This window comes from Talpa europaea (assembly GCF_964194135.1).
Source record: "Talpa europaea genome assembly, chromosome: 12".
Lineage (NCBI taxonomy): Eukaryota > Metazoa > Chordata > Mammalia > Eulipotyphla > Talpidae > Talpa > Talpa europaea.
This window is the reverse complement of record NC_140079.1, coordinates 28,418,304-28,434,479: the sequence shown is the minus strand read 5'-3', so window position 1 is coordinate 28,434,479 and position 16,176 is coordinate 28,418,304. Positions and strand designations below refer to the sequence as shown.

The 16,176-nt window shown below is 40.8% G+C and overlaps 1 protein-coding gene across 10 annotated transcripts in view; it reads left to right on the top strand.

The window, feature by feature from the left end:
• The window catches only part of PRDM10 (PR/SET domain 10), a gene marked incomplete at its 3' end in the record, with an annotated part of 58,511 nt that overhangs the window by 33,882 nt on the left and 8,453 nt on the right, over positions 1-16,176 (top strand). For 6 of the 10 annotated variants that reach the window (XM_084251489.1, XM_084251486.1, XM_084251485.1 and 3 more), the window contains 8 exons: positions 3,013-3,360; positions 5,195-5,350; positions 9,129-9,308; positions 10,184-10,294; positions 11,541-11,741; positions 12,385-12,528; positions 13,027-13,197; positions 15,233-15,373. In XM_084251489.1, the coding sequence (XP_084107615.1) occupies positions 3,013-3,360; positions 5,195-5,350; positions 9,129-9,308; positions 10,184-10,294; positions 11,541-11,741; positions 12,385-12,528; positions 13,027-13,197; positions 15,233-15,373 (1,452 nt within the window). The remainder of the gene's footprint in view (positions 1-3,012; positions 3,361-5,194; positions 5,351-9,128; positions 9,309-10,183; positions 10,295-11,540; positions 11,742-12,384; positions 12,529-13,026; positions 13,198-15,232; positions 15,374-16,176) is intronic. The other 4 variants (XM_084251487.1, XM_084251491.1, XM_084251490.1 and 1 more) reach the window with 4 other exon arrangements.

Sequence of the window (16,176 nt, the reverse complement as noted above, 5' to 3'; positions counted from 1 at the left end):
TTAGATCAGAGAAATGCAATCTAGTTCTCGAGTACTTAGACAATGTTCAGGGCTCCATGGAAATTAAAAAGATGATAAGGACACAGTTTGTCGATAGAACAAAGAGAGTAGAGCCAGGTGGCTGCTGAGTTGAAATCAAGTGTCTGAGGATACTCATGCTAATCAGAGCTGACAGAAGACTGATTAGCATAATGGACCAAAGTAAAGTGGAGTTCAGGGTTTGGCACTCAAACCTTGAATCCCCAGTAGGACCAAGATCAATTGTTGTGCCTTTTGTCTACCCTTGGAAACTTGACTGAATTTGGATAAAGGAAATGATTCTTACATGCCCAAACCTCAAGATAACATTTGTCTACCTTCAATATTTCTGTAAACTTTTAACAAATTGTGAGAGCTTTTATGTAAAGTGTCCAGGTAGAGTGAAAAGAGCAGGTGACCGCTGAGCCATGGGATGGAGTGAAAGAAGGCTTAGCGGCTAATTGAGAGGGGCGCTGTTCTTAAAGATCTCTGCAGAGCTATAGCAAAGATCTTGAAATATTTAAAATTTTCTTATGAAATATATTTCATTAATTCTCAGGAATTAATGAGAATTAATTTATTGGACACTTCATATGAGCTAAGCACTTTGTTATGGGATCTAAATACAAAAGAAAATTAAAATGTCACCTTGAAGCAGCCCCAACCTTCCCAGCCCCAGTTGTCTTGAGAAGACAAAAGAATTGTTAAATACCTACTCAAGATAAATGAGTTGGTAAAATATCGCTCCTGATCTTGTGAGAAAAGCCCTGAGAAGGAATTTCTCAATTATATAGCAACTATGTTTAGAATTTTCACTAAATCAAAAATAATTATTTTGCTTTTCCACTAAGTGATTATTTTACATCATGTTTAGTTTAGAAGTTGCTGCTTGTAAATGGTTTGAAATTAAGGATTTAAGCATTGTTCCTTGTGCTTTCATCATTTCACAAATAATGCATTAAGCTTCTCAATTATTCTTCAGTTACTCTCGCTTGTAGTATAAGCACACCCATTCATAGATATATTTTTCAGGAATGTCCACGTCATACCTATCTCGAACTTTCCCTTTTATACTTTGAAACTTTGAGGAACTTATAAATGAGTCTTCATTATAGCATAACTAAAATATTGACTCTATGCTCTGTGTCAAGGATGATTATTGATCTGCTCTCAGTAGAGTGTGAGTTGTTTTTCCAGTAATAGTGGTGAATTTGCATGGAGAGGCCATATTCTCTCACTGAGATTCCCTATAACAATTGCATGAATTTAACAGATAGCTAATCAGCACTAGAAATGCAATCTGTGTCTGAAAAAAGGGTAAGATTGACTGGTTTAGACAAGGGGACAAAGTGACAGGCTTAGATTTGTTAGCATGGCCTTCTAACCAGTGTAACGAACTACCGACATTGAGAACTTCTCTGCATTTTCTAAGTAGGAAGTGATTAAACACATTCTATTTATAATGTGTACCCCTGAACAAACGTTCACATAAAACTATGCTCTTAATTTTGCTTTCAGTACTTTTACTTAAATTGAGATAAAATTCAAACAGCACAGAACCCATCCTTAAAGGGTTTAGTCCTAAAGTTGCACAGCTATCACCATTATTTAATTCCAGAACATTTCCATCACCCTAAAAAGAAACCCCATATCCATTGCCTCCTTTCCCCAACTCCTGGCAAGTACTACCCTTCTGTTCTTTTCATGATCTTTTTGGTTTGCTAAATATTGTGTGTGTGTGCGTGTGTGTGTATGTGTATGTGTGTGTGTGTGTAGAAGAACTGGAGTGTAGATTAGAGGTACAGCAGGTGAGAGGATTTACCAGAGACAGAGTGGGGAGCAGAACAGCTGGATTTACTGAAATACACTGCCAAGGGGAGCAGCGGGGTGAGACAGGAGAGGTCTACTGTGACATATGTGGGTTAGTTCCCTGGCTGGGGATTGAACTCAGGCCATAGGTGGTGATAGCACTGAGACTTAACCCCTAGGCCACCAGAGAGGCCCTGTTTGCCAAATGTTTTAGCTAAGCTTCAAATTCTTTCTCAAGTACTTTAGCAAGTCATATGGAGCTGACTAGCTCCAGGGTCACTCATACATCTGTGACTTGTTGCAAGTCATTTCTTTCAAATTTTCAATTTTTATTCTACTCCACTCTGGGCTTTGCTTGCTTTATTTATTTTTTTTATTTTTTATTTTTATTTATTTATTTATACATGCACTGGGTATAGTCAGAAGCGCGGGAGGGTGAGAGAATTCACCAGAGCCAGAGCAGGGAGCAGAGCAGGCAGAAGGACCGAAGTACACTGTGAGGGGAGCAGCAGGCGGCAGGAGAGGTCTGTGCGCCACGTGGGACCCTCCTCCGGTGGCTGGGGAGCAGCCGGAGATCGAACTGGCGCTGCAGAGGCTGAGGCAACCCAGCGCTCAACTGCTGTGCCACCTGGGAGGCCTGGCTTTGCTTGCTTTATCATTCAAGTCCTTTATTAGGAATACACTTTTGATTGTTATTTAAATCCTTTCTGAACAAAACAACACTTTTTTTTTTTTTAAAGATTTATTTATACAAGCACTGGGTACAGTCAGAAGTGTGGGAGGGTGAGAGAATTCACCAGAGCCAGAGCAGAACAGGCAGACAGATGAAGCACACTGCTGAGGGGAGCAGTGGGTGGCAGAAGAGGTCTGTGCGCCATGTGGGACCCTCGCCTGGTGGCCGGGGATCGAACCAGTGCTGCAGAGGCTGCGGGCAACCTTGCAACCCAGCGCTCAACCGCTGTGCCACCGGGGAGGCCCAACAAAACAACACATATTTAAGTCTTAAAACAAAATACACCAAATGTTTGTTTTTTTCAAGATAGACTTCTTTGGAAATAGCCTCATTTTTAATCTCTTTGCCAGAAAAATCTTCCATGTATGTGTTCCAGAGTTCAATTTCTATGAAAAGTCTTTTTGTATAAATGTGTGAACCGCTAAATAATCATACTTGTATCTGTCTTTCAGAATGCAGCTCTTCAGCATCTGTTTATTCGGAAGTCCTTCCGGCCTTTTAAATGTTTGCAGTGTGGAAAGGCCTTCCGTGAAAAGGACAAGCTGGACCAGCACTTGCGCTTCCATGGGCGGGAGGGGAACTGCCCCTTGACCTGCGATCTCTGCAACAAGGGTTTCATCAGTAGCACATCGCTGGAGAACCACATGAAGCTCCATTCTGATCAGAAGACTTACTCTTGCATTTTTTGCCCAGAATCCTTTGACCGCCTTGATTTATTGAAAGATCATGTGGCCATTCATATCAATGATGGCTACTTTACCTGCCCAACTTGCAAGAAACGGTTCCCAGATTTTATCCAGGTGAGTGTCTATCACTGATCATGTAGACTTCCGACTTTTGATAAAGACTCTTCAAATTTTGGAAAAGTGAGACTTCCTCTCCACCCACATGTTCATCTCTTCTTAGAAACAACTTTACTTAAAAAAAAATTTTTTTTGGTCTTCTAATTTTATTTTTTTTAATTTTTTAATTATCCAAAATAGTTTTTATTTAAAACATTTTTTAATATTAATATTTTTTGCATCATTGTTCATTTATAAACAATGTTTGCTTCCCCTCCACCCCTCAGGTGTAGTCCCCATAGAATTTCCGCCCCAGTGCACCCGTGCACCATCACCTCATTCCCCTGTGCTCCTCCCTCCCTCCGTCTGATCCCTCTCCCTCCTCCTCCCCTGCAGGATGTCTCTGGTTTATAATTGTTTTTGTTTTGTTGTGTTGTGTTTTGTATTGTTATTATTTTTTCCCCTAATGTCTTATTTGTTTCCCCTACATTCCTCCTTTAAGTGAAACCATCTGATATTTGAAACAACTTTGCTTTTGAGAATATTTCTTTAATCAAACATTTTTGATAAGCAAAAGATTACGGTAACCCTTAATTGTGCAAGTCAGATATGGGCATATAAACATTTAAGTTGCAGTACATGTAAAAAACACCCAGATCTAGTTCTAAATTTTCAAGTCTTTCTTAATCCTTGCCAGTATCCACAATTCATAATATATATAGATCCTGTGGAAGATACATTCCTATTGCCTGGGCTGGAAACTTTTACTCTATGCTACTATAATTTTTGTTCTTGCCTTCGGGCATGCATTTTGGAAGGAAACAAATAGAAAGTTGGTGTATAATATACTTTTGTATCAAGCATTGAATTATAGTACAAGGCTCCCTTGTACTATATTCTGGAACAAAATGGGCAAGGAAGAATTCCAGAATATTCATGATTTCATTTGGACTTCAAGTGATATTATATACTGGTCAATGAATAAGTAAATTTGAATATTCGGTGAAGATAGAGACTTTGGGGAATGACTCTCTCTTTTTTTTTCTTAAATTACCGAAATAAAAGATTAGGATTCAAACATAGTTTTGCTAGTGTTGGGAATCTTGATAATTTTCTCACTTTATACAATTAGAAATGTTGCCTTAAGATGGACTCTAATGGCAAAAGAGATTCCAAAGATAATGGTGCAAAATTCCTTATAGCAATAGTTAGATATAACTCATTACTAAACCACCATCCACAGCTTTTTTATGTCAGATATTTATAACTAAGAGGTTTTTAAGGCCACTTTCCATTCTTTAAGTTATTTAAAAGTACAGTCCCAATTAAAAGTGATGCTAGTGTTCTATTATTCTCATAAATGGGAACCAATTCATGTCTTTAGTTCTTTAAAACCCATTTTTATAGAAAGATGTGAAAGGACAAATTACTTAAAGGGGCTAAATTGCCTCTATACATATTGAGGGCAGGAAAAAGTGAGAAAGAATTATTTTCTGTTATCCTATGGATAATTTTTGGCTAAATTCTTTTAAATAAATCCAAAGGAGCGCTGCTTTTAATCTTAAAAAAATAAATAAAAAATGGGTTCCATGTGATCAGGGCTCTGACTAAGCACTTCTTCCATCTCCTCAAATCATGTGGGAGGTTAAGATTTCTGAGGCTTCCTGGCTACTCATGTTTCTTCAGAATAGTCCATTTTACTGAGGCCATTTATCACATGTGACTGGATTAAGCCACTGAGTTGATGAAAATCCATGCGAATGTGTTTGGCTCCCTCTAGCGTTGATAGGTTGCTTTACAACATTTCCTTTGGGGCCCAAGAACCCTGTTTTTTTTCTGTCTTTGCTGCCAGGTAAAAAAACACGTACGAAGCTTCCACTCAGAAAAGATCTACCAATGTACGGAGTGTGACAAGGCCTTCTGCCGGCCGGACAAACTGCGGCTCCACATGCTCAGACACTCGGACCGCAAAGATTTCCTGTGTTCCACATGTGGAAAGCAGTTCAAGGTATGTGTCCAGCAAGCAGCCCAAGGTTGCCCTCACAGCCACTGAGATTATGCCAAGCTAAGGATAAATGCTCATTTATCTTCTTCATCTCATCAGTTTATCTTCTATTTACAAAGAATTGGATTTGAGATGTGTTTTGTGCCTTATGCTTGATTTAGTTATTATGATATAATTCAGGGAAAAACTTACTTTAATTACCCAAAATTATTAATTCAATTTGTGAAGCAGTGTAAGAATGCATTTCTTAAAAGACTTTAAGTGTCTAATGAGAATAAATTATTATTGAGGGATTCCTCTGAGAATAATACAGTTATTTACCAAATCAAGAGATTTTTATTGAGTACTTATTGAGTACAAGAGCCTGGTAATTGAGACCTCTTGGGGAGGTGGAAAATCCATACACTGAAAAGGTTTATACTACTTTGGGGATGTTAGTGACTTCAGGATTAAAATAAAAATAAGTATCAGTAACCTGACAGAATTTAGAAGCAGCATAGGAAAGTTGAACAAAAAATGTGAAAACAAGAAAATATACTTCACTCGGAAATCCCATGATTTCACAAAAATATCATGGAGAGACACTACTAACACAGCAAGTCAGCTGTCTTGGAAACCAGAAAAGACTCAAATGGATTAAAGTGGAGAAAACTAATTTTAAAAGGATGCATTTATATAGAATAGGGAATCACTAAAGAGGAACAGAAAGTCATTTTCATAGCTTAAGTTTTATGTTATTTCCACGTGATGACTTTCAATATGTAGCTGCACAATTTAGAACTCTGCAGAGAAGGATAATGTGAAAAGTAAACATGTCTGGGTGTTTTTCTGTTTCTTAAAGAAAAATTCTGATTTGTCTAAGAGGATCCTTGTGATGCTAACTAGTTTACTATTCATCCTTTGCATTCTGTTTCTTTAAAATATCTGTTTCTATTTAAAATATCTATGTCTTAATTTATCATTTTAGCAGCAAGGCATATTAAGAAAACGTTCTGCTTCCATTTTCCTCTTTACTTTCACCCACTATATTAGACAGCATTCAATCAGGGAAGCAAAACCACTATGAATACTGTGGAATAAGGATTTTTTTTATAGGAATAAATCATAACTTAATTAAAAGAGAAACAGAAGGAGGGGTCAGAGGGTCAGAGAACAGGATTCGGGAGCCCTGGCCTGGGGGGACAAAGGGATTTTGTTTAGGAGTCTGAGACCCCAGCCATCTCCGATTTAGGGTGTGCACAGGAAGAGACTGTGTCACCGCACATTGGTAGTGGATGTGGATGTGGCCAGCGAGGTGGTGAGGAAAGAGCTGGTGGCCATGTAGGGGAGAGTGAGGAGGAGTCAGGGGATACTGGTACCTCTGCCTCCCACTTGCAGAGCATCACTTCCTCCTTCCAGTCTGGGCAGGTCTCTCTCTTTGATAACTCTAATTTGTAACCACACTGGAAGGGGAATCCATGTAAATGTGGTTTCCCTTAGCCAAGCTGACATAGTATAAAACCATCACATACCTTCCATCTGTTTATCAGATTAGAACCAGAGGAATGTTTCTAGAGCACAAGTCTGAAGTCATGACCCTTCTGAAAAGCCCTTTAATAACTCTTTACATAGATCGATCCAAAGTGGTATCACTTAAAACATGCACCCAGCTGTGGCTCCCAAATACCTCCCCGTTCTCCAACTCTGTGCTCATTTTTTGAGCCTCTGCAAACTGGATTAAGTGCTTCTCCTGTGTGTTCCCATGGGGCCTTTTACTTGCGACCCTGTCATTGCCCTTATTAGCCTGAATTAGAATTGTCTGGCCTACCAACTATGGGTGCCAAAAGGGGAGTATGTGCAAAGACACTGCAGGACCTTTGCACTTTAAGGAGCTACCATTTAATGGGAAAATGAGGCACGCGCACTAAAAAATTAGTATTGCTATTGTAACAGAGCAGAGAATGAAACTACCACAAGAAAAATAAACTCTGATTTGGGTCATGGGATTATTTCATTGATCAGGTGATACTTTTGAATTCATAGAGTGGGAAAGAGTTTGCCTCCTAGAAAAAGGGAGAGGATGAGGAATGAGGGAGGAATATAAAGAAATACCAAACAGAGGGAGCAGCAGGGACTAAGGTGATAGTATGTCCAGGAGCTGGTGAAGGGTGGAGTGGAGAGGGTGTGGTAAGAGGCCAGTGGCCAGATGCAGCCAGAGAAGTATGTCAAGCCAGCTTGTTTTGCCAAGTAACTAGGCTTCCAGAGAAGTGAACCCATGAACATTGGAGAGCCGAGCCTGAGTGAAGGCACAGGCAGTGGTGTGGAGAGGCTCCATTTTCAGGACAAATGTCTGAGGGAGAACTAATAGCACCTGTGTCTGGACACAGGTTGAAGGGTGACTAGCACAGAATTAGGATTTGTAGCTTAAGAGGCAAGGGTTCCCAATATCCCTTGGGAACACTAGGGATATGGGAGCAAAACAGGAGGGTGGGAGAGATAATGGATTTGGTATTGGAGATGTTAGGCAGCAAAGGGCTTGTGAAAATGGAGCATTCAACAGCACATTTGTCACGGCATGCCCAGCACCATGCAGGTTTAGTAGTATCAGGCTGTGGGGTTTATGCAACAAAATCAGTGAGTCTGTTTATAGGGAGTAATGGGGTTATTGATCCTTAGAAAAAAGTAGAAATGCAACAGAGATCTGATTTGAAATCTAAGCATTGTATCTGGACTAAAGACAAATACTATTATTTGGGGCAATGTTCTTAGCCCAGATTTTACTGCAAACTAGGAAACTCCGAAAATTCTCTGCTGGGCTTCCTAGGAATGAAGGCAGGTGGGGTGGAGGGTAGAAAGAAAGGACAGTTGGGTCATGTCCTTTGTTGCAGAAGGCAGGAGCACTTAACGGTGGAACTCTGAGCTTAGTAGGGCTCTTGACACTTGGTGGGCACTCAAGGGATGTGTGTTAGGTAAATGTATTGAGTAATGAAGTTATTACCAAGTAGTGGTTAAAAATAATGCCTGTACCAAAAGATGGGAGGAGCTGGTAGTCTGGTAGAAAGGTTCAAAATCCTTATCAGGCCAGTCACTCTTTTTTATTTTTAATGTCTAGGAGCAGAGCCTCACTGACTAAGGGAGCTGGCATTTTTTTAATGTATTTTTATTCAGGATGACCTCTGCCTGATGTTCTGCCTGATGTTTCCTGACATATACTCTATATTAAATCATCAAACTAGATGTGACCTGGACCCTGCACTCTGTCTGTAGCCTACAGGGCAGTACAATTGTTTACTTGAATGTCTGAGTCTATAAGGTGATAGGTTTTTTACTTAAATTCACTTGGGATTTAGAGGAGCATCATTATGTTTGTTCAAATATGTGGAAATGGAGTATACACATGACTTTGTAAATCCAGTATTACTGATCATTCATTATCAATTTGTCTTTAAGTTTTTAATCCCAGACTTAACTCTTAACACCAAACTATACTCTTTTGTTTCCTCTACATAAATGCAAAGACTTCTCAAAAACCACTATGTGTCTTTCAAGTTGGTTGATCATTTTAGACCACGGGTTGCTAGAATGTGCTTATTTGCTGCTAGAATGTGCTTATTTGCCAGTGAACAGTCATTCCCAGAGACTTTAGCTATGTCCTAGTGTGTTCCAGCATTAGTCAAACTCAGATGCTTCTTGGTAGGTTGTGTTTCCTCCTGAATGGTATTGATTTTGTTTTTAATCCCTTTGATTAAGAATTTTCTACCCCTGACCCTCACCCCTTGCCTTTCAAAAACTCTCTAAATAGCGAAAAGATAAACTACGGGAACATATGCAGAGGATGCACAATCCTGAGAGGGAGGCCAAGAAAGCTGACCGCATCAGCCGCTCCAAGACCTTCAAGCCTCGAATCACGTCCACAGACTATGACAGCTTCACGTTCAAGTGCCGCCTGTGCATGATGGGCTTCCGGAGGCGGGGCATGCTGGTCAGTGCGAACAGCCTCTTGCTGTACCTGTCTTCCCTCCCCCCTTCACCTACACTTCTGTTGGTGGCGATGACTTTGGAGAAAACAGGCAAATAGTTCCCACTTTGCAGCTCTGTTCTTGCCTAGCTCCCTTGGCCTCCCTTTGCCACAGTTTTTATTTCTGGTGACCTCTTGGAAAAGGTCACTTTTGCATTACCGGTTTTGTGTTGTTTTTAAAACCCTCTCCTTATCTTTCATTTACTTCCCCACTTTTGTGTACCTGCGTAGACTTTTAGTGAATACACTTCTAGAGAAGTCTTTATTTCCTCCTGATTGTTCCCTTTAAATGCTTCTCCTTCCCAGATGTGAAACAGCAATAGAAGAAAACTTTCCATCCAAGCAGGGTATGTAAACCCAAGTTGGCTGAAATGTCAGGATAGCCAGTTCACCGCTCTCTGTTCGTTTTCACCTTCTTACAGCTTTTGCAGAATATATTTCTGCCAGGAGCTAAAGTCATAGAGCATTATTTAAAATTCAGAACCTTAGTCTGTAGCCCATTCAGTGTCCTCAGTAAGTGTAGGGTACTAAATGTAAGACAGGTTTCCTCCTGGAGGATTCACCAAACACATTCATGCCAGTATAGTTTCCCTTTTCCTGCAGCAGTTCTTTCATTAGAGGCTGTTAATGGGGTCCACAGTGACCCAATACATCTTCATTAATTCACTGAATTTCTGTGAACTCCTGTTAAATGTGCCTATCCATGCTTTTGTGTCGAATGGGCCTGCTTGTGCTGGTTCTGGCCATGTGCCTTCTTTGGGGTCATGGCTTCAGGGAATTTCAGCTATCAGCAGTCGCTGACTAACTTCTGTTTACAAAGGGTTTCTTTTTCTCTTCAGGTAAATCACTTATCAAAGAGGCACCCAGACATGAAGATAGAAGAGGTTCCAGAGTTAACTCTGCCCATCATAAAACCCAACCGAGATTACTTCTGTCAGTATTGTGATAAGGTAAGGCTCACCCTCCCCATGCTCGTATTTCCCTGCAGGAGCCTTGCTGAGGGCCAGTTTGCTTGTATGTGCTACAAACATACACTAGGATTTCGTACTTATTTATTTTTTTTTTTTGCATAGGAGAACTGGAGTGTAGGCCAGAGGTGCAGGGGGTGAGAGGATTCACCAGAGACAGAGTAAGGAGTAGAACAGGTGGATTTACTGAAATACGCTGCTGAGGGGAGCAGCAGGCAAGACAGGAGAAGTCTGCTGCACCATATGGGTTAGCTTCCTGGCTGGGGATTGAACTCAGGCCAGAGTGGTAATAGCACTGAGCTTTAACCCCTATGCCACCAGGGAGGCCTGTACTAACTTACTCGTAACAGATTGCTCCTGGTCTCTCAGAAGTTTTCCTGTAAGACAAGAAAGGGTTAAAGTTCAGCCTCTTTTTAAGCAATTTGGTTTCTTAAGAATTAGTTTACTCTGGTTTGTGTGTGTGTGTGAATTTTGTTTTTCTGTGAATTTTGCTACAAAACACAAGGCTTATTACCAAGAACTAAGTATGTGAATTCATTTTAAATTCCCAGGCTCTAGAATGAAAGTGTTTATCATCCTATTTATAAAATATGTGGTAGATTCTGGATTTCTAAAAGAGTGAACAGAATGTGAAAAGATTGTGTGGTGGAATATTCTATTTGTATTATTCCATTCTTTTTGTGTCGTCACAAAAAAGGCAGAGAAAGAGTCTACAGCTACTGTTCCTTTGTAATATCATTTCTTATACAGTCTAGCTGTGTCAGCTTAAAAGAAAGAAATTTTTTTTTTAAGCCTAGATTGACCTCTGCAGGTACTAGTTGCTATTAGACTTGCCATTTTTGGGAGTAAGTACGATTTTTTGGCATCTTTTAGTCACCCATGTGCATCATATGAGAACTTTCACAGAAAGACTAAAGGGTGACTTGGCCTTAAAAACAATTCTCTTTCATAACTATTTGTCCACTTTTTAAACTTTAGGATAAAGGTTATTTTCACTATGACTATCTTAAATATTTAAATTCAAAGAAGATGTCTTAGCATATCTATATTTAGTCTTTTCTTAATTCTAATTGGTATTACATCCTTATTATCCTTCACTTTGTTGGCATATTTTATTCTGGGCTACTTGAATACTTTTTTCTCATTTCCTTGTATGAAATTGCTAGCTTGCTTTAAGCAAGAAAGGGGAACTGGATTCTGGATTCATGCTAAAACGTTAAATGTGCAGGTTTATAAAAGTGCCAGCAAGCGAAAAGCCCATATTCTGAAGAACCATCCAGGAGCTGAGCTCCCACCAAGCATTCGGAAACTTCGCCCTGCGGGCCCTGGAGAGCCAGACCCCATGCTGAGCACCCACACCCAGCTCACGGGCACAATCGCCACCCCTCCCGTCTGCTGCCCTCACTGCTCCAAACAATACAGCAGCAAGGTATGGACTAACTGAATGTGAACCCTGCTTCCGGGCTCTCTTAGAAGGGGATGACTTCTTATGCAGATGCTCTGATGGCTCCTTCTGAATTGCTGGGGAACGAAAGGAGTTGTTTCCTAGTTCAGATGGCTATGAACTGTTCCCTAAGAACAGGGACTGTAGGGCCAGAATGGCAAGGGAATAGGTGGACTTCCCCCAGAATTAGCACCATTGAATAGCTGAACACTCGCTATTTTCCTTCTCTGTTGGCCAGCAAGGATCTCATATTTGAATATTCTGTTTATTGACAAACTCAGGCATGTAGAAGTAATACCTAGGAATTTAATTAACAGTTCTTGAAAGGAGGGTTATTCTTATTGGGGGGCTTTTGATTGATTGCCACAGGTTTTAGTGGGATTAGGGGGTGCTGTGAGGTATTCTCACTTTGCGTGATGATGTGGAGTTAGGTGAGTTTGCAATTTCTTTTCAGCCTCATCCCCCTCCTCCCAATTATAGCATTGTCACCCTTTAAAAATCAGAGACAGTGTTGCTCTGACTTTTAAAAAAATATAACATTTTTAGGCACCTTTGGTTGATGTTTATATTGGAGAAAGATTGAGAATAATTATAATAATTATTCCTGGTTTTTGCCATGATTTCTCAGACCAAAATGGTTCAACATATTCGAAAGAAGCATCCTGAGTTTGCCCAGCTCCCTAACACCTTACATACGCCACTGACAACTGCTGTGATTAGTGCTACCCCTGCTGTTTTAACTACAGATAGTGCCACTGGAGAGACTGTAGTGGTAAGTGTGTGATATCTTCTTCCGTGCCCTTCACAGCTTTTGGTGCCAAAGCCACTACTATCTAGTTATGTCAGTGGCTGGAAATGTAGCCCATTGCTTCTTAGTGTTTACACTGGGTCACTGGGTGTTGCCTGTGTCTCCTAGTTGATGCCTTGCAATGTTTCCTGGGTCACCTAGTTGATGCCGTGCAGTGTTGCCTGGGTCTCCTGGTTGATGCCTTGCAGACCTCTCTGTGAAGAGGCTAGCAAAGATATTCTCAGTGCTGCTCATTTGTTTCAAGATTGTCAGAACCTCTAGGGTATCTCCATTGGGTCTAACACAGACAGATACAGGTAATTTTCCAACATCCCTCAATTGATTTCTGTCTGGGCTCACGACTAATTTATAGTTCTATGATCCACCAGTTAGACAAATGGAATTTCCATAGGATTTAAGAGCACCAAAGTATCCATAAGCAGCAATGTAGTACTGTTATCAACTAATGTGTCATTTTCCTAGACAACAGACCTGCTCACCCAAGCCATGACGGAACTGTCCCAGACCTTAACGACAGATTACCGAACGCCACAAGGGGACTACCAGAGAATCCAGTACATCCCTGTGTCACAGTCCACGTCTGGTCTTCAGCAGCCTCAGCACATACAGCTTCAAGTGGTGCAGGTGGCCCCAGTATGTATTGCATTTCTCTCTACCTTCACGAGTGCAGCATTGTCCTTGCTGACATGGCAGCCACACCAACCAAAGCACCCGGTTCTCAGCTAGAACTGGATCCATGTAATGTGTTTCTGCATTTAAGTTTGGAGTCTAAGGCACTGGTCCAATTCCCTCTATCCCCCACCCCCTCAGGCTGTGGAGGGCTCTGCTCTTAGTATAGAGATTACTGTCTCTGGTAGGCCAGAGATTTTTAGGCTCCTGCATATATTGCTGGCCCACGCCATTGCAGGGCAGGATGAGTGCAAGCTCTTTCTGAGCTTCTTCTGAATCCTTTTGCTTGGGTACCTAGGTTGGCTTTTGGTGAGGAATCAGTTTGGTGAGTCCCTGTCTGGCACTGAATCATTTATATCAGTAGGAGGTTGTGAAGAGTAATTTTGATTCATTCTCTGAAAATCAGTCAGTTCTTATTAAAATAGAAGTATAACTGTTCCTTCTATAACTATGTTCTTTCTGCCAAGATAGTGAATAGCTCATTTCTTGCTGATTAGGGAGCTTAATGAAGGACTCCTCCCAGAACTATTGTTTCACTTTATATACCATGGAAGTGTACTCAAGGCACAAGTGAACAAACTTGTAGCTTTGAAATAATTTGGGTATCTGAAATTTAAAACTAGTATCAGAGTAAGTAGTTGGAAATTGCTACTGTCACTAACTCTTTATCAGGAGTTGGAGGAATCTATAAATTTTTGAAGTCTATAAAATATGTAATGTCTATGTGTCTTATTCTGGAGAAAAGAATATTTACTTTAGCTAGATTTCCAAAGATGTTAGTCATATATAAAAGATTATATAAATGGTTCCAGTGTGTTAATAGTGACAAGCTAAAAACAAATTCTCTTCTTTGATTTCTTATAACTGACCAAGGGTAGGTCATCAAATTTAATTGAGTTTTAAGGGAAACAATTTTTGATTCCTGAGAGCTTCTCATCTAACTTCTTATTAGGAGTTATATTCCCTCTATCTCCTTCTTTTCCAGAATTAAATAGCATTAGTGGCTTATGTTTTTTGGTTTTTTTTTTTTTTTAAAGATTTATTTATTTATTTATTTATACAAGCACTGGGTACAGTCAGAAGTGCGGGAGGGTGAGAGAACTCACCAGAGCCAGAGCGGGGAGCAGAGCAGGCAGAAGGACCGAAGTACACTGCTGAGGGGAGCAGCGGGCGGCAGGAGAGGTCTGCACGCCATGTGGGACCCTCCTCCAGTGACTGGGGAGCAGCTAGGTATCGAACCTGCGCTGCAAAGGCTGCGGGCAGCTTTGCAACCCAGCTCTAAACCGTTGTGCCACCGGGGAGGCCCCTAGTGGTTTATGTTTTAGATGCATACACTTTTTTTTCATTTCAAGTTTTTAATTTATTAATACATATATAAACCCATCAATAAGTAATACAGCTTTGTCTTTAACACACAGATGCTTTGTTATACTGCCACTTGCATTTTTTATTCAGCGTTTTGAGGTCTGTCCATGTTGATGTGTAGAGAACTGATTTGCTTTAATTTTCATAGCCTTACATTACTGGCGGCTGTCAGCCCTGGAGTTCCTTGCCTAGATGCTGCCTTTCCACCTCTGCTGTCCAGTGGTGCTCTTGGTCTATTAGGTTTTTATATCCTCTTCTGTGCCTTCAAGTGTGTCTTTTTTCCTTATATTCAGCACAAACTCTGACACTTTAAGGGCTGAATGTTGTCACTGCAGTGCTGAGGTAGCCTCGGCCTTGGCCCATCATTGTCCCACCTGGCCAGGAGACACTGAGCTTCCAGGAGGCCCAGAACCGCCTTCTCTGACAGCTGGCCTCTACCTCTGCCCACCCCATCACCCACCTTTTAAAACTGTCTTCTCTAGGTTTGCCAGCTTGTTTGCCGCATTGTTAGGAGCGAAGCAATGGATTCGAAGTTCCATCTGTTGTTATACTTTGTTGGGATATTGTTTAGCTGGATTTTTTTCTCTGGGAGGACTCCCTGCACCTTCATCAGTGTGCATTTGGTCTCTTCCAGGCCACGTCCCCTCACCAGTCTCAGCAGTCCACGGTGGATGTTGGCCAGCTCCACGATCCTCAGACCTACACCCAGCATGCCATCCAGGTGCAGCACATTCAGGTCACGGAGCCTGCTACCTCGGCACCGTCATCAGCCCAGGTACCCTGCCGCACAGGCTATTCACAGCAGTTAATGTGAGGGACCCTGATGAATGAGATTAGTAATGAGAGTGAAGACACATTACCTGCAGACCTAGTCTCCTTCACTATTGAAATACTGTTTTTGGAGCTTAAAGAGTCTTACCTTTGCCTCCAATTTTTATAAGGTATTTTGGACATTCTTTCACAAAGGGATTAGCTTCTTCTCCAAATGGAAGTGATCTGATATTCTGGAGACAACATTGGCCTTTGCTTCAGATTCCGAGTGGCTGTATGACAGCATGCAATGGCCAAGTTTGTCTGATTTTGGAACAGTGACTTTGTGGGGTGTAATTGCATTTATGGTATTGAGTCTATGATTAAGATCACATAGCAATATCCATTCAAAAAATGTTTATGAAATTCTTACCCTTTGCATGAAACTTTTCTAGGTCTTTTCCTTAAGAAGCTTTGAATCTAGTAGGGATAACACTATTTACAAGTAAATAGATAGGAAGCGAAGGTATCTGTCATACAGGATGCATGTTGGCTCATCCCTGATATATGCAGGTTCCAGAACAAGACTACATATGAAGTCCTGTGTATCATGTCTGAGTATTTAAAATTTTTGAATCAAACTAACAAATCATTAATAAAATGTGTCCAGCTCAACCCATTACTAACCCATAACTTTCATGATGCCAAAATTGGAAACTACATGCAAAATAATACCTGGTGCTAAATAACTTGGATAGAGCCAGTTGAAAGTTAGTTGTATTTTCTGCCGAACACTGAGATGGTTTCGGCAGCTGCCAGGCTGGTGTG